The sequence below is a fragment of the Cervus canadensis genome, chromosome 3 (assembly GCF_019320065.1).
Source record: "Cervus canadensis isolate Bull #8, Minnesota chromosome 3, ASM1932006v1, whole genome shotgun sequence".
NCBI classification, from domain to species: domain Eukaryota; kingdom Metazoa; phylum Chordata; class Mammalia; order Artiodactyla; family Cervidae; genus Cervus; species Cervus canadensis.
In genome coordinates this window covers 99,840,729-99,865,647 of record NC_057388.1, presented here as the reverse complement: position 1 = coordinate 99,865,647, position 24,919 = coordinate 99,840,729, and the positions used below count along the sequence as shown (strand labels likewise).

The 24,919-nt window shown below is 43.9% G+C and overlaps 2 protein-coding genes and 1 gene segment (V, D, J or C); 2 read left to right on the top strand and 1 right to left on the bottom strand.

Annotated features, from left to right (window-relative positions):
• Window positions 1-958: 958 nt before the first annotated feature.
• LOC122437963 (serine protease 58-like) lies at window positions 959-8,397 on the top strand. The gene is made up of 5 exons (XM_043462424.1): window positions 959-1,272; window positions 2,761-2,914; window positions 5,448-5,698; window positions 7,603-7,739; window positions 8,134-8,397. The coding sequence occupies exons 1-5, from the start codon at window positions 1,233-1,235 to the stop codon at window positions 8,281-8,283; spliced, it is 732 nt and encodes a 243-aa protein (XP_043318359.1). The 5' UTR covers window positions 959-1,232; the 3' UTR covers window positions 8,284-8,397.
• A 3,098-nt stretch (window positions 8,398-11,495) lies between these two features.
• On the top strand, window positions 11,496-17,692 carry LOC122437962 (probable inactive serine protease 58). Its single transcript, XM_043462423.1, has 5 exons — window positions 11,496-11,863; window positions 13,484-13,622; window positions 14,065-14,324; window positions 17,263-17,402; window positions 17,477-17,692. Exons 1-5 carry the CDS (start codon window positions 11,818-11,820, stop codon window positions 17,624-17,626), a joined length of 735 nt encoding a protein of 244 aa, XP_043318358.1. The 5' UTR covers window positions 11,496-11,817; the 3' UTR covers window positions 17,627-17,692.
• A 2,192-nt stretch (window positions 17,693-19,884) lies between these two features.
• Window positions 19,885-22,960, bottom strand: LOC122437833. The segment is given in 4 exon segments: window positions 19,885-19,937; window positions 20,656-20,902; window positions 22,211-22,509; window positions 22,789-22,960. Coding segments are annotated over 4 exon segments (654 nt in total).
• Between the last annotated feature and the right edge of the window lie 1,959 nt (window positions 22,961-24,919).

The window sequence follows — 24,919 nt, the reverse complement described above, 5'->3', positions numbered from 1 at the left end:
AATATCCATGATTGAACCCATTATTAGTAACATATCTTGGCGGGGGCAGTCAGAACGTTAAGGCTAACTTATAAAAAGGAGTGGGGTACATTAAAAAGAGTAGCAAGTGTCCAACACAAAAGCTGAACAGGTAAGGAGATTCATTTTATTCAGATTGCTGCAGTCAGAGGAACATCCTGGATTTGAAGATCAGAGTGTCTCGGCAGAATGACTTTACCTTAAGACTTTTGTAGGGAGATATATGCAAGTCACAGCTGGAGAGGTGAACAGTTGAGGTTGTTTTACAATCAGGGAATTCTCAGTCAGCTGACCAGGCAGTGTTTATCTCTAGCTGTAGTTAGATTTGTTGTGGGGTGGGGGTAAGAGTTGCAAGTTCAGCTAATCATTGATGAGAGATGGATTGGGGAATCGGAGGGTCCATGTCTGGCCGTGTCAGTGGGTTCAGGTAAAAAAGGGAAAAGGTCTGTGATTGACCTTGTCACAGATCAACAAAGAAGTCATCCAAAGTCCTGTGGGAGCCCTGAGAAAGAGTAGGCAGAGTCTCTTCAAACTAACGTGGGGAAGGGTCATTCTTTGTGGAAAGCCATTTCTCAGCAGACAAAATTTCCAAAACTTTTTCACCCACCACTGTGTTCTGGGAGCACAGGAATCAGGTACAATTCAACACATCAGAGGAAATCTGGAGACTCAGTTCCAAGTCCTAATTTTGCTGCTAACTTCCATGAGGACCACAGCATCCTCATCCCTAAAATGGGGAAGGGAGGATGCCTTGCTAACTTTACTTCATTACCCCAATGTTTGATGAGTCTCTGAGAAGAGAAGAGGGACTCTTGGGGAAACGGAGATGACAAGTGAGGGCAGGGAATAAGGTTCAAAGCCACAAAGGGAGGAGGGGACAGCAAAGAATGACTATGTCACAGAAGGGGCGGGGAGTGTCAGCAGTTGCACCATGACTCCTGAGACCTTTAGGGTCAGAGAAGAAGCACCAGGGGCTGGACTTGCCCACCCCTTCCTCTTTCACCCACATCAGAGCCAGATCCCAGCTGTGCCTTGTATAACTGGATTTTGATAAGGGCTAGTTTGAAGATTGCTCTAGCATCCTTGCTCCTTCCCTACCCCCACAAAGTAATATTTCTCCCCCAGCTGTTCTTGCCAAGGCTACTTGGATTAAAGACTGAGGCAGCTGAGAGTTTGATCTGACTTGTCTGCTGCTGGCGAGATCCCAGCCTGTCATGAAGTGCTGTGTCTTCTTCATGTTCATGAGCACGGCTGGTGAGTCTAGGTCTTGTTGCTGCTTAGGGAGTGATGTGGTGATGTGCGGGAGGATGGGGCTTCCCAGGTGGTGCTAGTGGTAAAGAACTCACCTGCCAATGCAGGAGACATAACAGACATGGGTTCGAACCCTGGGTTGGGAAGATCCCCTGGAGGAGGGCACTGCAATCCACTCCAGTATTCTTGCCTGGAGAAACCCATGGACAGAGGAGCCTGGTGGGCTATGGTTCACAGGGTCTCAAAGAGTTGGACACGACAGAAGCAACTAAGCATGCATGCATGCACATGGATCAGAAGGGAAGTACCTGGCCAAAACCGAAGATAGAGGAGGTGGTGGGTATTTCCTTTGATTAACTGTTAATGGAAGTGAAAGGTACCACTCTTGATGCATGGCTCACCCCTCTCTAAGCTGCTTCTGCACCTTTGAGCAAGTTAGCATATGTCTTTATAAGTGCCCTGCACTCTCCCAGGACTCCTGGACAGTGAGCAGAAAAGTACATCTTCCCTTTCTCTGGGCAGATGGACTCTGGAGGAGTAAGTGCAGGTTGGGAAGGGGGATAAGTCAGAGGCTGTGAGAGCCTCAGGTCCCTCCCCCAAGCTCTTCCACTCCTTTCAGCACCAAAGTCAGGGAGGATTTAACTTTTTACTTTCATTCCTGGCAAAAGTGAATTTAGAATAATATTTTTAACGTAGTAAATCTTTTTTTTTTTTCATTTTTATTATACACAACACTGCCAATCAGGGTTTATGATCAGCCTCAGATACGCCTTTGCGTTAGTTTCACAGAACTTCAGTATACCTCCATCTCAAGCAAAGACATGTATCAGTTTTCTTAATGGGTAGAGCTTGGGTGACATGCATGATCTCCCTTAGAAAAATGGGACAGATGAACCTATTTGCAGGGCAGGCATAGAGAGGCAAACACAGAGAAAGGAACGGTGGGCCCGACAGGGGAAGGAGAGGGTGGGATGAATCAAGAGTAGCATTGATGTACACGCACTACCATGTATCAGATATTAACCGATGGCTGGTGGGAAGCTTCCGTATAGCACAGGGAGCTCAGCTCCGTACTCTGAGATGACCTGGAGGGGCAGGATGGAGGCGGGAGCGAGGGAAGGTCGAGAGGGAGGGGACACATGTAGTCCGATAGCTGCTTGGAGTTGTTGTACACCAAAAACTGTAAAGCAATTATCCTTCCATTAAAATAAAATAAGGAAAAATGGCTCCCCACTCACTTTCACTTTTCACTTTCATGCCTTGGAGAAGGCAATGGCAGCCCACTCCAGTGTTCTTGCCTGGAGAATCGCAGGGACAGGGGAGCCTGGTGGGCTGCCGTCTATGGGGTTGCACAGAGTCGGACACGACTGAAATGACTTAGCAACTGCAGAAGACTGTTTTAGTTTGAAAACCTTAGGGTGGGAAAAACTATCCTAGCCAACTCTCACCTCTTGCCCTATCTCTCTACCTGTGACCCCTCTGATTCTTTAGGAGTCATTCTGGCAGAAGCTTCTAACATTGAGAAGACAAATGAAGTAGATTTTACTATTCCTTATATGGTCTACCTGCAGTCCTTCCCAGAACCCTGTGTGGGGACACTTATTCACCCGCAGTGGGTACTGACCGCCGCACACTGCCTCTCTCCGTAAGTATTTCTCTGCTCTTGGGAGCCAGGGGGGATCTATTTAAACAAAAGCAGGTCTGAGGACAGTATGGAGATTCCTTAAAAAACTAGGAATAAAACTACAATATGATTCAGCAGTCCCACTGCTAAAACATACCCTGAGGAAACCAAAATTGAAAAACACACATGTACCCAAATGTTCATTGCATCATTATTTACAATAGCTAGGACACAGAAGCAACTTAGATGTCCATCGATAGACGAATGAAGAAGCTGTGGCACATATATACAATGGAATATTACTCAGCCATAAAAGGAACACATTTGAGTCAATTCTAATGAGGTGGATGAACCTAGAGCCTATTACACAGAGTAAGGGAACCCAGAAAGAGAAAAAAAATACCATATATAAATGGATATTTACTGGATCTAGAAAGACAGTACTGATGAAACTATTTACAGGGCAGCAATGGAGAGGCAGACAGAGAACAGATTTATGGACACAGGGGTGAGGGGAGGAAGGAGAGTGTGGGACAAATACAGAGAGTAACACTGAAGCATATACACTACCATATGTAACACAGATAACCGATGAGAATTTGTTCTATGACTCAGGGACCTCGACCCGGTTGAGTTTGGATGAGACATGGGAGGTGGGAGGAAGGTTCAAGAGGGAGGGGGTATAGGTATACCTATGGTTGATTCATGTTGATGTATGGCAGAAACCAACACAGTATTGTAAAACAATTATCCTTCACTTAAAAATAAATAAATTTAGAAACCAGGTCTTGTGAGGCATCCTAGCATGTTCTAATGGCATCCCAGGGAATCAGAAGATCCAGGAAGAGAGAGTCATCTTCCCAATGGGGAAAAAGATACATACTTGGGCAGTTTAGGAGGAGATGAAGAGGAAGATGTCAAAAGTCTCTTTCTCATGCAAAATAAATAATAGACATCCATCCGACCTACTTGAGGGCTTCCCTGGTGGCTCAGATGGCAAAGAATCTGCCTGCAATGCAGGAGACCTGGGTCCGATCCCTGGGTCGGGAAGATCTCCTGGAGAAGGGAATGGCCACCCACTCCAGTTCTGGCCTGGAGAATTCCATGAACAGAGGAGCCTGGCAGGCTACAGTCCATGGGGTCGCAAAGACTCAGACATATCTGAGTGACTAACACTTTCAACTTTCATCCAACATACTTCTGGAACATTTACCATATTCCAGGGACTGCTTAATGAACTGAAAAAACAGCAAGGGAACAAGATGGTAATTAGTTTTCCCTCACGGAGCTCACATTCTGGTAGAGGAAATACGCCAAAGCAAATAAAGGTCCCAAAATAAAACACTGAAATGAGTATATTGCCAAGCTGCAATATACAGGAATGAAACAAGATACCTACTTCAGTTAGGGTGATTGTATCAGGTCTGTTGAAGAGATGAAACCTACATGCAGAGGAGGATGAAACCAGGCTGAATAAATTCTGGGGGAAATTCCAGGCAGAGGGAAGAGTGTACAGAGAATCTCATGAGTAGGGGTGGGTGTTCACAGGCTGAGGTTGGAGTGTTAGGTGGAAGCCGTGCGATGCAGGGAAGAGAGGAAGAGTGAAGGAGCTCTGCGCGAGATGATGCTGTCCTTCACAAACCTGTGTCTCTGTTGTGCGTGACAAAGTGTTAGATAACTGGAACCTAGTCAGAGTTTCAGGAGTGTATCACGGTCACTTCTAACTCAGAGTTTTCAGCCATCTGGTCGTTCAAGACAGTTCATTCAAACACAGATTGAAACCCTGCTTTGTGTCAGTGAGAAACAGAGGAAATATAGACAGGAAATATAGTCCATCCACTCCAAGAACTGGCGTTGGAAAATTGGATTTTCTTCTCTCAGCCAGACCTAATGCACAAGCTATCTTTTGGCAGGCAGTGGCTCCTGTGTCTGTTACATGACCAGACTCCTGGCAATAGAAGTGGGTGGGTTTGAATTTCTCCAGGAAATATAATAGAAAGTGGTCAGTGGGAGTCCTGTTAGACTGCTAAGATTCTTCTGAATCTATAATCAGTGTAGGCAGCTTGCAGTAAATACAAAGATATGGGCCCAAAAGAAGCTGGAAAGGGCCTAAGAATATCCAGAAACTGCAGGTACAATATACTTGCTCCAGAGTTGTTTCAGACAGTGGAGGGCAGGCGAAGACCTCTGGAATAATGGATTCTGGTGCCATATCTGTTACCTATTCATTCATATTATCCAGGTTGTCATTGTGATCATTAACATCATCGACGACAACAACTAGATCCCACTGAGTATGTTCTAGGTGGCAGATACCATGTCAGATTTTATGTATATACATTGACTCTAATACAACAATCCTGTAAACTATTGTTCCTACTATTTTACAGGCCAAGGCAGGTCACTTTGGTTCTCAGGTCTAAGAAATAAAATGAAGATGATTAGATGATTAAAGAAAGTCACCTATGAGACTTCTTGCAGTTCTGACATTCTGTAACCCTTTTTTTTGTTTTCTGTTTTTTTTTTAAATCTCCCTGCCTTCCTTCTTCCATAGTGTTAAAATCCGATTGGGAATTTATCAACCCAACATCAAAAACCAGCACGAGCAGACCCAGAGTTACTCAATGACTGTGCCCTACCCTGACTTCAACTCAGAATATCTGAGCAATGACCTGATGATGATAAAACTGTCTGAGGCTGCTAAACTCACCACTCAAGTGGGAACCATAGCCATAGCTATGGAACCCTTATCACTTAATGAATCCTGCTTTATCCCAACCTGGACCTGGAGTAAATATAAAAACCGTAAGTGTTTGACTCTGTGTTTTTCATCCTGAGAAGGTTTTGGCGCTGGGGAAAATGAAGAGGGATATACCTGAAGTGCATCTCAGGTGTGGCTCAGTGGTAAAGAATCTGCCTGCAGTGCAGGAGATGCAAGAGATGAGGATTCAGTCCCTGGGGTGGGATGATTCCTGGAGGAGGGCCTGACAATCCGCTCCAGTATTCTTGCCTGGAGAATCCCATGAACAGAGGATCTTGGCAGGTTCATGGGGGTCACAAAGAGTCACACATGACTGAGCTCACAGCACACACGTACATGAAGGACTTAGCTTATACTACCTTATACTACCATTATCCTCCCTTTCATTAACAGAGGATACTAGAACCACCATTTGATATCTGAAATGATAAAGCTGGACTTATTGCTTATTATAGAAGAGCAATGCTGAGCAGACACAGTCTCAATGAGCAGTACAGAGTACTAAGCCGTGCTTACATGAGGTTTGTGGGAAGCTTTCCACTGAGAGTTTGGAGGACTTTCAGAGGCTGAAGAGAGTTGATGTCATCTGTAGAGGCTTGATTATCTGGGTGAGATTGTTGTAGATTGGTTGGCACTCAGTTGTTTATTGGAGGAGTCTAACATGCTGACTTTAAAGAGTGACATTGACTGATTGGCTTGTTAAAACCTACTCACTAAAGCAAGTTGTGGATAGTAATCAGTTTTAAACCTTTCTCATGTAGTTACAGAACAATTCATAAAATCAAAAAAAAAGTAGGAGACTGTTTGGTCTATCAGTCTGTTTTGTAAAGGTAACAAGTGGGAACTTTTATATGGTCAGTGCCAGTGAAATTTGGCAACTTCACTTCAATTTAGAAGCAGCATTCTAGAGAATCTAAGTGAATATATTTTCTGAACAAATTGAAGCTTTTAAATCTTATTCAAAGTAACTGCTTCACATTTTACAAAATAATTTACGACATACCACTTGAAAACAAAATAAAACTACAAAAAGTTTCATCACATAGGCTCTGCATGTCATGTCAGAATCACAGTGACAAATCAATTCTATAAACTCTCTAGGGCCAGACTCCCAATATTTATTAAGAATTCACTATTTCAAGTAAGTAGGTTACTTTCACTTTGTTCTAAGTATTTCAATTAGATTTCCAAAAAAGTTAAAACTGAACATAACTCTTCTCATCCTTTTCTGACCTGACACTTCCTGGTCTGATTTGATTTAAAACATTAGATTGGAAATGTATCCAAAATATTCTGCTTTATAAGTAATGCTAGGTTTAACTTGAGAGATCTCTAGTCGATTTTTTGCTTCCTTCCTCCTTATTTCTCTCCACCAGAGATTAAAATTACATAATGTGTTGGTTAGGCTCCTTACATCCTGAGGTTAACAGTATAGTAACAACTGCAATACGTGAGATGAGCAATGTTACTTCTTAGGGGAAATTATATATGCACTTATACATATACATATACATACGCACCTATAAATAACCCACTTATAAATGGTCTCACTATAAAAAAAGCAGTTTAAAACACATTAAAAATCATGTTCTCCCTTTATGATTAAATGAAAGATGATGAAGTCGGTCCCCAAAAGGAAGGTTTCTTATGGACAACAGCTTCTGTCTCTTTCTCCTCACAATCATTCATAATTTTCCTGTGGGTTTTTTAAGCTTTCCAAGTTATGCACAGTACAGAGAGAATTATAGATCTGATGATATCTGATGTAAGGCTCATGTAATGCTTTGAATCCACTGCTCAGACACAGAGAGACTGAACAAGGGGCTCTAAGAAGGATGGGATGTCTGATACCTACTACAAATATATACAATGTATTCACAAAACAGAGGTTGATCACAAGAGTATATGTGATCAGGAGAGTCACCCTGGACTTTTCTCTTTCCCACAGTTAGTGACCCTGACATCCTGACTTGGATAAACCAATATACTCGTCCCTACGATGAATGCCAGAATATGCAAGACGAAAGAATGTCAGTAAACATCATGTGTGTGGGGCAACCTCTAAAGACCCTAACTGATATTAAGGTATCTTTCCTATCGCCAGACAAGCACAGAGCAAGGGGTCCAGGAGGAAAGGTGCTTGTAGGAAACCAAATGGTATCCAAGAAGAAGGCCTCTGGTCTTCCTCTGCCTCCTCAGTCTGTGGATTGGTCATCCATTCCCCTGCCTTCCTTTAGAGTGGGAGGGAGCCAGGGGAGAGTCATTTGTCCTTTTTCCTCCTACTTGCACTCAGGTTGGTCAAATTCAAACCTAGAGAGGTGAGACCTGCATGGATGTGAAGAGAGGGTTCTCCCCTCTCAAGAAAAATGATTCCAGTCTGATAGAAGGTTCTGCTATCACAATGTGCCCCTTCTTAGAATAAATCCTTATTGGATGAGGAACAAAGCAACACTGACCCCCTGTCCCCTCTCTCTGGCAGGAAGTCTCAGCAGCTCCAGCCATCTGCAGTGGGAGGGTACACGGAATCTTGAGTTGGGCAAAAGGAAGTGTCACCCTTGGAAATGAAGGATTCTTCACAGAAATCAGTTCTTATTCAAGATGGATCATGAGCATCATTGAAAGCTACTGAGGCGTCTCTGGTCCTCCATCCCCTCAGTGCAGTATTTCATGATTTCCACCCTGGATCTACAACTCTCCTTATTATGTTTCTTGTTCTTGAGCAGAATTCATTAAAAAGAAATGACACTAAAAACTTACGCTATGACATTAAAAACTTATTCCTTTATCATATAAACTGTAAACATGAAGAGAAATCTAGCAACATTCCCAGCCACTTGTTCATTCAAAAATTGTTGAAATGTCTGCTATTTGGTAGGTGCTGCATATGCCTGGGGCTTTCAGGTGGCTTAGTGGCAAAGAATCCATCTGCAATGCAGGAGACACAGGAGATGCGGGTTCAGTCCCTGAGTCGGGAGGATCCCCTGGAGGAGGAAATGGCTACCCACTCCAGTATTGTTGCTAAGATAATCCTATGGGCAGAGGAGCTTGGAGGACTACAGTCCATGGGGTCGTAAAGAGTTGGACATAATTGAGCAACTGAGCATGCATATGCTAGGGGTACATGAGTAGATATAATGCAGACTTTGTCATCAATTAGCCAGTCCTATTACCTGGTGATAATTACTACAGTGGAGATGAGCAATAAGTTGCATGAGAATATAGGAAAAAATCAGGGTGTCAGAGTCACAGGAGGTACCACCCAAGAGGCCAACAAATTAGAGGAGAATATTATAAAACTGAGGTATACTTAGGTAAAAGTCAGAAAAGCATAAAAACCATTATGTTCTGGAAAATACACGTAAGTAAGTAATACTAAAGGGTGGAAAATAAATTGTTCATAGAAGAGAAGACAGAACGTGATAGAAAAGTATTATTTATGCAGGTAAGGATTAGATAGCAAAAGGCCTGACCTGTTTGGTAAAGGAATTTAGATTTTTTTATCTTGTAGGTATCAGAGGCTTAGTCGTTAAAGCCACCATGGTAAATAGAACGTCAAATGTCTGAATTGGGAGATGTAAGAACACAGAGTCTGTAAGCTTTAAACACGGTGACTGTGAGTGGAAACAGAAGGGGCAGAGTCAGGGATCACCCCTGTTTCCAACTTGAACAACAAGGTAGATGGTGGTTCTGCTGCTGCTGCTGCTAAGTCACGTCAGCTGTGTCCAACTCTGTGCGACCCCATAGACCGCAGCCCACCAGGCTCTCCCATCCCTGGGATTCTCCAGGCAAGAGTACTAGATGGTAATATAAAGAGAAGTAATGTTTCCATCTGTAATGGATCAGGAGCAAGGTGGGGCATGTTATATTTGAGATCCCTGAAGGAAATAGAGGTGGCCATTACTAGCCAAGATCTGGATCTCAGATGATAATGAAACAGTGAGGTGGTTTCTGGGTTTGTAGGTAGTAGGTGTGGACTTAAGTAAAGTTCTGTGCTATTGGGAGGAGCTTTGATCCATGCTCAGGGTGTGTCTCACACTGGCGTGAAGTGGCAACATACAGCATCCCAAACCCATTGACCAGGACACCTAAAATTACAGCATTGAGAAGATGTCAAATGACCTAAAAACAGGGGATCGAGTGATACATGAGAGGCTATGGAGTTACATGTAGGAGAGGGACAGCATGACATGGGATTATCTGTTAAAAAGGGAAAAAAGAACAAAGAGATGAGCAGAGAGACTCACCCCAGAGGAGAAAAAGACTGCAGAGAGTGAAGAGATTTGGAGTTTATCTCATGAGGGACATGGTGAATCTGTGTCTGCAGAGATGGCTGAGGCGGTTTGGTTTTTTTATATTGATACCCTCTGAGTGTGGATGCATTTCTCTCCTATCAAAGCAAAGCAAAACAAAATAAAACAGCAACAAAACAGAAAAAAAAATGGCTGGGTTATGATGAACATCACAGCTTATCCTGGCACATACAGGAAAACCAAATTCTCAGATTTGGACACTAAGCCCATTTAATTCAACAACGCTTCTTTTTCTTGTCATCTTTGATCCATCTAGACCACAAGCCCCTCTGTTTGCTGGTCTTCTACTGTGGGCTTGTCTCTAGTTATGCTCTGCTTCCTGTCTCTGACTCGCTGACCAGTGACCCCAGCCCCCTTTATTGAATCACATCTATGTTCGTTCCAGAGTTTTTAAGAAAACGCTCATCTGATCACTTCTTTCACTTTTTTCTTTTTAAATTGATCTATACTTGATTTACTACATTGTGTTCGTTTCAGGCGTACAGCTAAGTGATCCAGTTAACTTCATGTAACTTTCAATCGGAGCCTTTCCAGGTGGCTCCGTGGTAAAGAATGAACTTGCCAATGCAGGAGACATGGGTTTGATCCCTCCGTTGGGAAGCTCCCCTGGAGGAGGAAATGGCAACCCACTCCTTGCCGGGGGAAATCCCAGGAACAGAGGAGCCTAGAGGCCTATAGTCCATGAGGTTGCAAAAGTCAGACATGACCCCATGAGCAGCTCACTCTTTGAGCCACTGAGCACTATTACTATTACTCTGCTTGTAGACAGGAAAGATCATATGATAATAAGTCGAGAGGCTGCTGGCCACAAACTGGAATGAGAGCTCTCACCAGGAACTGAATGTGTTAATACCTTGATCATGCGTGTTGAATTACTACAGGTGATTCCATCATTTCCTTCATGTTTTACTACAAAGCAACAGATAATAAAAGTCTGTTGTTGAAGCCACCCGGCCTGTGGTGTTTTGTTATAGCGGCTTGGGCAGATTAATGCATTTGATAAACTGTTCAGATCTTTGGCCCACTTTTTAACCCGGTTGTTTTCCATACTGTTGAATTTTCGGATTCCATTGTATGTTTTGGATGTAAATCATTTAACAGATACATGTTTTGCAAATATTTCTCCCTAGAGAGGGGTATATCTAGATTTTTCCTCTGAATATTTTGTTTCACAATTGCCTGTTTATAGACCTGCTGTTCCCACTAGTCTATAACTTTGCAGTTGGGGCAGTGTCCTCACATCTGGGTACCTCTTACATGAGCATACAGCCTGGCACACATCACTCACACAGTGTAAATCACTGGCTGGCTGGCTGGCTGAGAGAATAAATGGATGAGTAGTGACATGGAAGAAAGGACTCATATATCTCAATGAGGAGTTTAGTGTCAGGCAGATGGGTCAAGATCAGCCCCCGAGGGTGGGGTTATGGTCACTGGAAATAAATGTCAGTGTCACACAGATGAAGGTTAGCATCACAAAGGTAGGAGGAATCAGTCTGAAGTTCAGAGAGAGAGATGGTGTCTGAGACTTACACAGCAGGGAGCACCGTGAGCTTCGGCATCTCCCAAATTAGGTGCATCTTTCCCTGAAGACGGGGAGAGAAATGCTGGGTTCCAGATCCGTTCTCCACTGTGTCGAGGACCGGGTCATCTGTTCTCTGTCGATGCACCTCTAATATCTGGCATCACATCCTACTCTTTTGGAACTCAAACCTGCAATTGAAAGAATTCAGATGACAGATGACAGTTGTTCCAACTCTAGAACCCCTTCCTGCTCCATCTTAGTGTTCTTCTTTCCTTCCTTGGCATCCTTTTCAAAGCACTGAACCTCATCTTTTGAAAAGGCTTCCAACATGATTATGAATTTAATCCTCCTGTGGGCTCTCTTGAACCTGCCTGGTGAGTATCTGCATATCTTTCTCCTTAATTGCCCAAGAGAAATCCTGAGGGAATCATGAAAGATGGGTGAAGACAGCAGCAAGGTTCCAGGCTGCAAGCGCAGGACTGACTCTCCTTCAGAACTGCCGGTGTCCCTGTCAAGTTTCTTCCCGTGTCTTTGCCTCAGGATGACTGCCTGGGTGCTTTTGGGGGAGGCATGAACCCTGAAACCTGACCCTAGACTCTCTAAGGAAGACAGGGGCCTGACTCTGGGCCTGTGGAGAAGAGGACTGATGTTTGGTATGAGCAAATGAAAAGTGGAGTCCAGGGTGGAAAACAGGGGTCCAGCTAATGAACATAGCAGAACATTCAGGGGTTTAGGTCTTGTCCAGACATGGTTCCAGTCATTCAAGCAAAAACCCTGGAGGTATTCATGAATACCCTCTTATACCCCACATTCAGTCTGATCAGAACCTGTTGCTATCTCTGTCTTCTAAACATTTCCTAAATCCAATCACATATCACCACCTCCACGGATCGCTATGGCTCAAGACACCCTCTTCTGTCTTTACCAAATCATTCTCCTAACAGGGCTCTTTGCTTTATATACCTACATGCCACACTTCTCTGTAAGGAAATTATCATCACTCCTTTACACAACACCCTGAAATGGTTCTATGTGTCACTTAGGAGACAAGTTCAAGTCCTCAAAAGTCCTTACAACATCCTACAAAATCTCGTATCACCTCTTTGGCTTCTTTCCCTTCTTGCCTTTCTCCCTGTCCCCCACCCTGGCTTCTGTGATGTGCCTTAAACAGGCCTTAGGACTCTTGTTCCAGACATATTCTCTCACTGGAATTCCTTTCCCCAGATACCTGATTAACTCCCACATCTTCATACATTGCTCATCTCTCACACTGGCCCTGAGGTCTTCCCAACTGCTGATGCAATACTGCACAATGACCCCCACACACCCGCACGCATGCACACCTCTGATACTGCCCCTGCCTTGCTCCCTGCACTAATCACCACCCAACACACTATACCCCTGAGGTATTCCTGTATTTACTATTACTGAATTTCTCCACTCATCAGAATGTCTGACAGCAGAGGCAGACCCCTGTTTTGTTCACTATGTAGCCCAAGCCCTTAGAGCCTACCACATACTAGACACTCAATATTTATTTGTTGAATGAATGGTTACCTCCCTTCTCAGACTCTGTTAGCATTTGCTCTGTTCTTTAAATAACACATATCATTCAGCCTTGCATTGTCAGGAGAAAGGGATAATATTGGCTGAAGCATTCTAAACATGGCAAAGATCGCAAGTTCTCCATGAGTCGATCTGCCTATGTCTCCTGAATCTTGGAAGGTGTTTAAGGAAGGTTGTATTTGATCAATACTTTGAAGAACACATAATGACAACTAAAAGGGAAAATACCTTTCATCTTATGAGATGAAACCTTCATCATTTTCTTCATGTTTTAGAACAAAGTGATCCAGTTTACATATTCAACTTACAGATAAAAAGCCTGGAGAGAAGGGTGGGGCAACGTGTCTGTTGAGTTTTCTTCCTTTGTTTTTTTCAAATAATACTTGAAAAACAATTTCAGAATTTGTGCTCTATATGTCTCTGTCCAGTTGCTTTGACCTTTGATCCAGACGACAAAAATGCCATCACCCCCCACTACCTGATCTACTTGAAGTCTGATTACTTGCCTTGTGTTGGAGTCCTGATCCACCCTCTTTGGGTGATCACAGCTGCACACTGTAACTTACCGTGAGTAATAAGCCTCCAACGTCACCCTATGCTTTGAATTCTCAGGTTGGGCACAGACCAGAATCCTCCCTGGGGTCCTCTCAGTTAAATGGGATTTGACAGACATTCTGGGGATGTTCAGTAGTAGAGAAAAGGCTTTGGGGAGGAGCTCATCAAGCCCTATAGTGTGTTAATTGTTCAGTCATATATCCAATTCTTTGTGAACCCATGGAGCTTGGACCACCAAGCTCCTCTGTCCATGGAATTCTCCAGGAAAGAAAACTAGAGCGGGTTGCCATTTCCTTCTCTAGGGGATCTTTCCGACCCAGAGATTGAACCCAAGTCTCCTGCATTGCAGGCAGATTCTTTACCATCTGAGCCACCAGGGAAGCCCCATAAAGTTCCAGAAGGATGGATCATCCATGTCTGTTCAATCTTCTCACAAACATCTCTATTGTTCCAGGAAGCTTCAGTTAATACTGGGGGTTACAAAACCATCCAATATAAATGAAGAAAAATACATACAAGTGGTTGGTTATGAGAAGATGATTCATCACCCACAATTTTCCATCACTTCTATTGAACACAACCTCATGTTAATCAAGCTGCAAACCCATATTGAACTCAACGACCACGTGAACACAGTCAGCCTGCCCATAAAACCTGCCACTGAAGACGACATGTGCACCATCTCTACCTGGGCCTACAACTTGTGTGATCTCTGTGGGTAGCTCTCAGAACCAGACATGAGCCTCTCCTACTCCTAGTCTTATTTAGCTTCTGTCATTTTTCCCACTGAACTTTCTTGTAACCTCTTCATTCATCCTTTCATCTTCTTTCCCTTCTCTAGAGTCTCACTGTAGGACTCCTGAAATCTCTGTATCTTTCTACATCTTTGCTTTCATATCTGATAGACATGTTAGTGGAAAGAAGACATTTGTATTCTGGTCTTCATTTGCTGTATGACAACTGATTCGTCACTTTACCTTTGAAGCCTTAACTTTCTTAATTCTGAAATGAGGCATAAACTACATTAGATGGCTTCAAATCATCGCAGGTGTTAAAGAAACTTAAAACCCTGAAATAGAGCAAAATTATGTTTATGTAGTAAACACAAGATGAATACACAATATTGTGCTAAATCATGCAGAACTTCTTTATGCAAAATTGTGATACAGATCAACAAAAGTTTAAGATTTTTAACTGGTAACATTTTAAAAATGAATATTCACTCACTTCATCAGAAAATTGGAAGGGATAAATTGAGAGATTGGAATTGACATATACACTATATACATGAAATAGATAACTAATAAGGACCTATATATATAGTGCAGGTAAGTCTGCTCAATACTCTGTAATGACCTATATGGGAAAAGAATCTTAAAAAGAAAGGATATGTGTATAACTGATTCACTTTGCTGTATGCCTGAAACTAACACAACATTATAAATAACTGTATTCCAGTAAAAAAAAAAAAAAAAAGAAAAGTAGAAATTTCTTGTTCTTTGAGAGACAACTTGAGTTTTGGAAATAGGAAATGCTTTTCTGTTAAGCAGTATGTTTGATTTATCTGTGTTATATCATTTTAATAAAAAAGAGATGTAACTTACAAAAAAATGCAGTTTATTTTGATCTGGCTCATGAAGTAGTTAAGTAAGCATTTCTTAAAAAGTCCTTTCCAAAAGAAAAGTTGAACTATACAGTTATTGCTAGACTAGAAAATAAGGCAAAGAACCTCAATCATTTTCTTTTAAAAACTTAATATATTATTTTCAAATAAAGTTACTCAAATAAACACACCCCTAAAAAGCAAAGTCTCAAAATAATATACTTCCTCCCAAAGAAGAATTCTTGGCAAGAACACCCAACACGTGTATAGAAACTTTGTTCTTCTATCTCTCATTTTGTTGCAGGTTAGAAAAATTTTGTTATGGATCTTCAGAGTTCACAATATGTGTGAACCATTGATATAAAGGAAATAATTTGAATTAGAAATGGGAAGACCTAGTTTCAAATCCTAGGTTTATGGGTTTAAGAGAAACCACTTTTTGCATGATTTTTTTTTTTTTTAGCAGATACTGGATACTTTTGATCTGATGAATGAAAAACTAGGCTTAGATCTCTCTTAGTCTTTTCAGACTCTCAAAATATTAATAAGAGAGACATTGTCTAATGATACAAACTTGCAACTGGTAGATAAATAAGTTCTGGAAATCTAATACACAGTATAGGATGATCCCCTGAAGGAGGGCATGACAACCCACTCCACTATTCTTGCCTGGAGAATTCCCATGGACAGAGGAGCCTGGCAGACTACAGTCCATGAGATCACAAAGAGTTGGACAAGACTGAACAACTAAGCATACAAGTGAATATAGATCGTGATACTGTATTATAATCAAACTTACTGAGGGCTTAAATCTTAATTTTTCCCACCACAAAAAAGAAACGATAATTCTGTGAGGTGACAGAGGTGGACTATGGTCAATCATATGACTCTCTAGTGGTCTTGACCTCCAGTGGCTTGAAGTGGGGCTTGAGTTCCCAGCCAGAGATTGAGGCCAGGTTGCGGTGGTGAGAACACCAAATCCTAACCACTAGACCAGTGGTCAGTGACAAGGACCATGGCTCTTCAGTTTTGCAGAAAAGAATTCCCACAAAGACAGAAAGAAGTGAAACAAGTATTTATTAGGAGGAAAAAGAGTACCGTATGTGTTCATAAGCACACAGGCAGACTCAGACAGAGAGAGAGCTGAGACCTCATGGCAGGTTAAATCACTTGTATGAGGGCATTTTTTCCAGGTTCCCTTAGGCCAATCATTTTGATTTGCCAGGGGCACAGTCTATATTTGGTATATCTGAGGATCCTCCTACGTGTGCACATGCATTTCTTGACCAAGATGGATTCTACCGCAAAGGCCTAGGGGTAGAGCATCCCTTGATATCACTCCACTTTGACCTCTAAGGAAACTTTCTATGCATATGTGGTCAGGGAGGTCTCCTGACTTCGAGAATGAGAGATATGTAGTCTGGGCAGGGCCCAGCCTCTTCCCTTAATTGTCCTACTATTCTCCTCTTGGAGTTTTTGGTCCATAGAGAATGAATCTCCTATCACTTTACCATTGAAGGGGGGGAGGGGCATCTACCTCTGACTCAATACTACAATATTCAAATGTGTCAAATCAATACTGTACACTGTATACCTCATATTTATGCAGTTTCATGTCAGTGTGTTTCAATTTAAAAATTAGAAAGGAATAGGTGATGAATATAAACTGTGGGGCAAATCATAAACCTGAAAGCTCAAAAAGTAAAATAAAATTAAACTGAATAAAAATTCCAACTTAAAAGATGCTTTTAAAATGTCTGAATTGCCAGAAAAAATTGTAAGTAATCTGTTTCACTTCACTGCAGAAATGTCTTGTATTTACATCTAACTTCCAAGAATTTAACCTCTTTTATAAATAGATGCTTTGTATCATGAGAAGTTGTTAATCTGATCACTTCCTACTGTCTTCGTGGCCGCGGTTTTGATTTCTCTGTGTTTGAACTCTTTTTTGTTTCTACCAGGAGAGGAACTATGTTGAAAACAAAGGAAAGGAAAGAAGGAAGTTTGGTATCTCATAACTCTTAAGGAAGTTCTATTTCTTTCTTCCAGACAAGGACCCTGACTCACTGCAGAATGTGAATATCTCTGTAATCTCCAAAGTTGAGTGCCGCAGAGCCTATAAAAACATCCGCATCAGAGACAATATGTTATGTGTGGGCATCGTGCCAGGAAGGAGGCAGCCCTGCAAGGTAACATACCTTAATGTCCCCATTTTACTGTGTCCTTTGCCAGAAAAATAACTCGGTCTCCTTTTCCCTGGCAGGAAGTCACAGCTGCCCCAGCAGTGTGCAACGGGGTACTTCAAGGAATCCTGACGTTTGCGGATGGGTGTGTTTTGAGAGCCGATGTGGGTATCTATACCAGGATTTATAGCTACATACCCTGGATTGAAAATACCATCCGGAATAACTGAGTTCTCATGGCAAGAATTCTAGACCCTGTGACACCACCTGTTCCTCAGTCCAGCCTCAGAATTAAATCTAACCAGGTGTCCTGAACGCATCCCACACATCTGTCTCACTCCTGCCCCACAGGGTGGGTGACTGGCACCTCCCTGTAAGTGACTATACATGGCAGCACTTTCTCTTCCCCTATTGATGATGATGGCAAACTCCATACCTCTTGGAATTTATGAAGTGGCGATTGCATTCTCGCTAATGAACTGATCATTGCCTTACTGGAAAAAAAAAAAGTCACTCGATTGGCATCTTGGGTGACTTAACGCCTACTACTTGCACTGGATTAAATCACATGTGCTTTGGACAAGTTATACATGACAGCCAGAGGTCTGAGAAGGATCAAACTAAACAGAATTCCCAGGAAGGAGAGAGGGTTTAAGGGGGGACACCGCAGGAGGAATTGGTTTCTCCTTGCCCACACAACTCTCAGACCAGACCTGGATTCTGGACATTCACTTTGCAGCATTCTCAGTAGGGACTTAGCTCTGAGAGGTTAATACCAAAGGTAACTGGGGTTTAGGACACAGCAGGTGAACAGAGAGCACAGGATGGATTTTCCCAATGTGCTCTTTCTACGACGCCAGCTGCCCCAGGATCTTCATTCTCCCCCAGTTAAACACTCTTGCCTTTTTCTTCCTTCCTTCTTCTCTTTTCATCTCACCTCTGCAGCTCCAGTTATCACCTGAGAGTTTTACTTGATAGATTTCCATGGGGAGTGGCCTTTGACCAGTATTATATTAAGGGCGAGATTAGCCAGTGACACTTTTGTAAATTAGGTCTTTGCAAGAAGTCTCTGCACATGCTCCATTTGGTTCCACTGCTCACTTGGCTTGTGGAGCCATTTAAAAACAATGAGAACAATGAAGAAGGACTTTAGAAGAGACCAGCTTGTCTATCTGCTCATTCAAGTCTTCCGCAGTGAGAGCGTTTTGGTGAGAATTCTCAGGGATACCATATTTTCCTCCTCCAAACTGATCTTGAAAAACTCTAGTACATTAATTCTTCCTCAAATAGCTTATCCCCATGTCCCCATTCTGCTCCTTCCAAGTGTCTACCAGGGCAGAGCAACAGCCACTCTCAAGAAATTCACATTGATCTTGACCCCAAGAATGAGAACTAGATAATGTTGATTGATCTTCTGTCTCCTGAGAAGAATTCAGTTCTCCTTCTTCCTTCATGGCATCCCTCCAAGGGGTTTTAATATCACAAGAGGAGGCAGGCATGGCAACCCACTCCAGTATTCTTGCCTGGAGAATCCCATGGACAGAGGAGCCTGGTGGGCTGCCGTCCATGGGGTCACAAAGAGTCAGACACGAATGAAGCTACCTAGCATGCCTAAGTCACCAAGTAAATAGCGGCTCTTCTTTTATAGGCTTAAAAGAAGACTCGGTCTTAGCACAGGATCCATTCTCTAGGGCAGTGGTTCCCAACCTTTTTGGCACCAGGGACTGGTTTCATGAAACACAATTTTTTCACAGACCCAGGGATGGTTTGGGGATGATTCAAGGGCATTACATTTACTGTGCACTTTGTTTCTCTTATTATTACATCAGTTCCACCTCAGATCATCAGGCTGTAGATCTGGAGATTGGGGACCCCTGTTCTAGGGCACCCAGGCTCTCTTTGGCTTAAAGGGAATTAAATCAGTTAATATAACTAACAAGTTTGCAAGGGAAGAAGGAGGCTGGAATACTTTAGCTTATTGACTCACATCACTCCACTGCTATCAAACCTGTTGGGGTTGTTTTAACTTACTTTTGGTTATATAAATCAAATAACTTGATCTTTCTGTCAGTTTCACTCCTGGGAATCCCATTTTAATGGAGAGTCCTTGAAAAAATCCTCTTAAAGACTCCAAAACATTACCATGTTGTGTCATTCATTTCCATTTTAGGAGTTGGAGAAGCAGGTGAAATTAGTAACTTGACGTTTTCTATTTTCCTTTAGCAAGTTATTACACTTTAAAATGCAAAAAGTTCTTCAGCAGGAGCTAAATGATACTGAAAGAGGAGGAAATACGACCCCTGCAAAGTTCTTCAAGGCTTCTCTGTTCATTTGCACGTTGGGTTTTTAACAGAAAATAGGACGGCATCTATGACTCAGTATCCTGAAGGGTGGGATAAGTCTTTCTAATTTTAAGTCACAGCCTTAGGAAGCCTGCTGTTGTCACGTGTCTGAACCATATTCTCTATCAGCTCTGTAAGTCACGTTGCTAGAAATTTCCCTCTTCATCTGCCTCCTCCGTTATCACTTTGTTCAGAATTTCTGTAAAGAGAATTGGGATGTCACTTATTAGCCTCCTCAGATCCTAATAATATGTTAGGATTTGGAGAGCATGCTGATTGAGTAAGGGGATACTCTCTATAAACACCATTCTCCAGGCTGAAAAGCTATGATCCCCAAAGCTGTGACTGGGTGGGCCAGGATCATACAAAAACCAGGTGAAGATCAGGCTAGAGCTTGCTCCTATGCACTGAAATGAACACCAGATACTGCAATGAAGAGGCTTTCAAAGACTTCATAGAATTTAATTTAGAGTTTCTTTCCTCTGTGTATTTCCTTCAAGGATGGGAGGGTTTGAGAAACCATAAAATGAGTTCTGCTCAGTAGGGAACCAGAGTGGGAAAAAAGCCCTGGTTTAAAGTCATCAGCTATGAAAACTGGAGTAGAGTAAAATTGCCTAGCGGGGGCTTCCCTGGAGGTCCAGTGGTTAAGATTCCATACTTCCACTGCAGGGGGCATGGATTTATCCCTGATCAGGGAACCAAGAGTCTACATGCCATCACAGTGTAACCAAAAGAAAATGAAGCTGTGGTTCTTGATGAAACTGAACAAGACAATAATACAAATTTAAAATAATAATAAAAAAAAAATCACCCACTGGAAGCTAAAGACGGGGAGCCAGGGGTTGAGGAATCCCAAGGCCATCACTCCCAGACCCTTTGAAAACTCAATGCAGTACTAGGCACTTTGATTATCTCACTTTGGGATTTCTGGCAGCTGCTCTGCCAAAATGCCATAGAGAGAGGACTCAGGTATCCAAATGCCAGGCTCTCGACCTCCTCCTCGTCGTCGTCCTTGTCTTCTAGAGCCAGGCAGGTCTTCATCACCACACCTGAGAAGGGCCGAGAGAAGACCAACACTATGGCTGCCATCATGCCCTCTGTGCAGGTCATGGAGATCCGCGGGCCGATGGCGCCCCCTGGTGGAGGAAACTTCTCACTCAGGCGCTGAGGAAAGAGCAGGTAGGTGCTGGTAGGTCTGCCGGCAAACCACCCACCCACTGTGCCATCAGAGATGGGGCTGCCTTTGAAATGCCTCCGCATTCACTCATGCCCACCCTGCACCCCAGGCACCTGCTCGTGTGAACCACACCGTCAGGGACGGAGAAGCTCAGAGCTGAAAGAGGGGTGGGTCAGCGGCAGCCCAGTCTCCCTTCTCTGCAGGGGTCTCAGGACCGGGGTCTTGCTCAAAACACCCCTCCCTGTGCTTCCCGGCCATTCATCTGAGCCTGCTGTTCTGCCCGCAGTCCGCATGCGCCCTTCCTCAGGCTGCAGATCCACTTCTGAGCCATGGCTTTAGGTCAATATTTGGTGAGCCCTCCACTCCAGAACCCAGACCCTGATCCTTTCTAGGTCAGGCCCTCTCTGTGGATCTTGCTTTTAAAAAGATCAACTGGAGCTTGAGGCGTGAGACGTTCAGGAGGTGCTGAGTGCAGAGAATGTGGATCTAATTGGGAAAACGTGTGCTTGTTTAGCAAGCGGTGTTTGGGGGGGTGGTCATACATTGAGATATTCACTCTACCTCTTTTCTGAGCTCCCAGGATTTCTTTGAGTGTCCTTCTTTCCTCTGGGCATTGATACTGGTCTTAAAGTGCAGTATGCTTTTTATACATGTGGAGAAAATAGTTCACTGAATTAAGTCTTCCCAGGTGGTACTAGAGGTAAAGAACCCGCCTGCCAATGCAGTAGATGTTGAGACACAGGTTCGATCCCTGAGTCAGGAAGATCCCTGGAGTGGGGCATGGCAACCCGCTCCAGTATTCCTGCCTGGAGAATCCCATGGACAGAGGAGCCTGGCAGGCTATGGTCCTTGGGGTCGCAACAAGCTGGACACGAGTGAAGCAAATTAGCACACCACCACCAATGTGGAGCGAATAGCCAACAGTGATTAAGTCCTTCCCACATGCCTCTGTATTTTCCTAAAGGCTTCACCTGAACTGGGTTGTTTAATCCAAGAAGCAACCTTCTGAGTCAGGGCGTTAGTGTCGGTGCTTTGCAAACACAGAACCTAAGCTTCAAGGAGAAGTCTTCCCCAGAGTCTCAAGTGGCTGCTGGGGCCACAGATCAAGCCTTGAACTCATTGGGCTGAGTGTTCTCTGAAGCGCAGGGAGAGCCTGCTTGTAGTAAAGAGGCCAGAAGGGAGGACCCAGGTGGGGGAGGGCCACTGGGGCAGAGGGGGAGGAGGTGGAGGAGGTTGGGTCTGTGGTTGGGACCCAGGGGTGGTTTTTATTCATTTTCCCAGTTAGGGTGTCTCACTGTGTCTTTACTGCAGGTGCAGAACAGCGTTCTGCCCTGGGTCACATTGGCCACGTGTAGGCTCAGCTCACTCTCACTGACCCTTGTGGCCCGGTAATTCGCTCCAGGGAGGTTTATGACTTCCTCATCCCCGGTACTCCGCAGACTGGCCAGCACCTGTAGTTGCCCCCGGAGATCCTGCTGGTACCAGCTCATCCAGGGGTACTGGGAATCCTTCAGGATGCACCGCAGGGTTTCAGCCTGTCCGCGAGCTACCAGGACCCACCTGGGCTTTTGCTCCACCAAGCTCGTGGCTGCATCTGAAACACACAGGCCGGCCAGGCTGAAGCTCCTGGGGGTAGCGGTCACCACCAGATCTCTAGCTGCAGCGAAAGCCTGAAGAAGGATCCCATGAGGAGTGCCAGGAGGAGGCTGCTGGGAACAGAAGGGGTCCTTTCACAGGGTGAGGGGCTGCAGGATGGTCTCGGCAAGCCTGGGGTCAGGGAGTAGAACTTTCTGCACCTACAGGCGCCCCCGTGACCCAGTCTCTCTTTTCCTCCCTCAGTCCACCAAGCGGTTGTCTCTGCCAGGCCCCTCACCTGTATTCACAGCAGCCAGGAGCACGCAGCCCCACAGGATGGGAAACGGGGCCATCGCCTCCTCTCTCCAGCAGGGCAGGGGGATGGGGCCACCAGGCAGGAGAGCAGATGCTGACCTGGGAGGTCCGATTCGTGGCTGAGACTCTCCGGGCCTGACACTCAAAAGGGAGTGGCTTTTCCAGGAAACTCAGTATCTTGTCTCATCTTCTCACTGAAGCTCAAACCTCAAACTGGAGTTTCCTGTTTCAGCACACCAACGCACACTCACACATACACATACACGCTCCCCACAGTCACCCCAGGGCCTCGGTGAATGTACCTGGACCTGCACCCTCTCAGCTGCTTTGCGGAGAGATTCCTAGAAACGTGATGCTGAATCTCTGTCTCAAAGCTTCACAAGGAATTAAAATAACTCAATGAAACCAAGTCACGGGGCTTCTCTGGTGGCACAGTGGTAAAGAATCTTCCTGCCAATGCAGGAGACACAGGTTCAGTCCCTGGGTCAGGAAGATCCCCTGGAGGAGGGCATGGCAACCCACTCCAATATTTTGGCCTGGGAAATCCATGGACAGAAGAACCTGAAGGACTACAGTCCATGGGGTTTACAAAAGAGTCGGATACAACTGAGCAACTAAACAACAATAACCAAGTCAAACTTGTAGATTGAATAGACATTTTCCTATATGCATAGAGGCTCCTGCAGGGCAACTTTGGTGGTAGGTAAGGAACACTCATCTCTGATGACCTGTGTTTTCCTCTGTAAAAGCAAATACAAACAAAACAGAAGAAAATACGAGAAGAGACTTCCCTCCCCTCCATTTTCTTAGAGCATTTATTTAGAAAACTTATAAGTTCTTTCTCTGTCTCTTTGAAATGTGCATACCATACTCTCCTTAAAAGCTAAATCACCTCTTGCCAGTATTAAGACCGAAGCATCTCTTTCTCAAGGACCTGCAACCATTTCTTTGTAATAAAATCATCAAAGAAGATGAGCCTAACTTGGTCTAGAGCAGATGCCTGGCACCACGTTGCAAAATGATTTCATCATAAAGATATGATATAGGGACTTCCCTGGCTGTTCAGTGGTTAACACTTGTTAAGTGTTAAGACACTGCGTTTTCATTCAGGGAACCCAGGTTTGATCCCTGGTCGGGGAACTAAGATCCCGAATGCTACAGGGAGTGACCAAAAAAAAAAAAATAGAAAAATACTATGACATTTATTTCTCCTTTAGTGAAGCCAATTAGCAAACACAGATAGACACCCCAATTCCCAAGGGACTTCAGCATGGACTGTGGATTACTGAAATGGACTGCTAAGTCCTCTCATTTGAGGACAAGTTATTGCTTCTCTTGGGCTTCCCTTGTGTCTCAGCTGGTAAAGAATCCACTTGCAGTGTGGGAAACCTGGCCTGGGTTCCATCCCTGGGTTGGAAAGATCCCCTGGAGAAGGGAAAGTCTATCCACTCCAGTATTCTGGCCTGGAGAATTCTGTGGACTGTATAGTCCATGGGGTCGTGAAGAGCTGGACACGACTGCGCGACTTTCACTTTCACTTTTATTTTTAATTGTATTTTCCCAACAACTCACAGTGCTGCCACTTCCTGGCAGTGTGACCTTGGATCTCAGTTCATTTCTCTGTAAGATGGAGATAATATTGGAAGCTAGTTCATAGGGGTAAGTAGATTAATACATGAAAATTTCTTAGAATAGAGCTCCTACTAAGACTCACCTAGTAGGAGTTGACCTCTAATGTTGCAATTGTAAACTTCCAATTCAATAAAAATATGACAATTATAGTCACTTTTACTGGTCTTTGTGGGCTTCCTTGGTGGCTCAGAAAGTAAAGAATCTGCCTGTAATGTGGGAAACATGGGTTCAGTCCCTAGGTTGGGAAGATGCCCTGGAGAAAGGCATGGCAACCCACTCCAGTATTCTTGCCTGGAGAATCCCCATGGACAGAGGAGCCTGGCGGGCCACAGTCCATGGGGTCACAAAGAGTTGGACACGACTGAGTGACTAAGCACACACTCACACTGGCCTTTAATCTCCTGGCATGCTGCAGTCCATGCGGTCACAAAGGGTCAGATACAACTTACTTACTGAACACCAACAACATGTATAAAGTAACT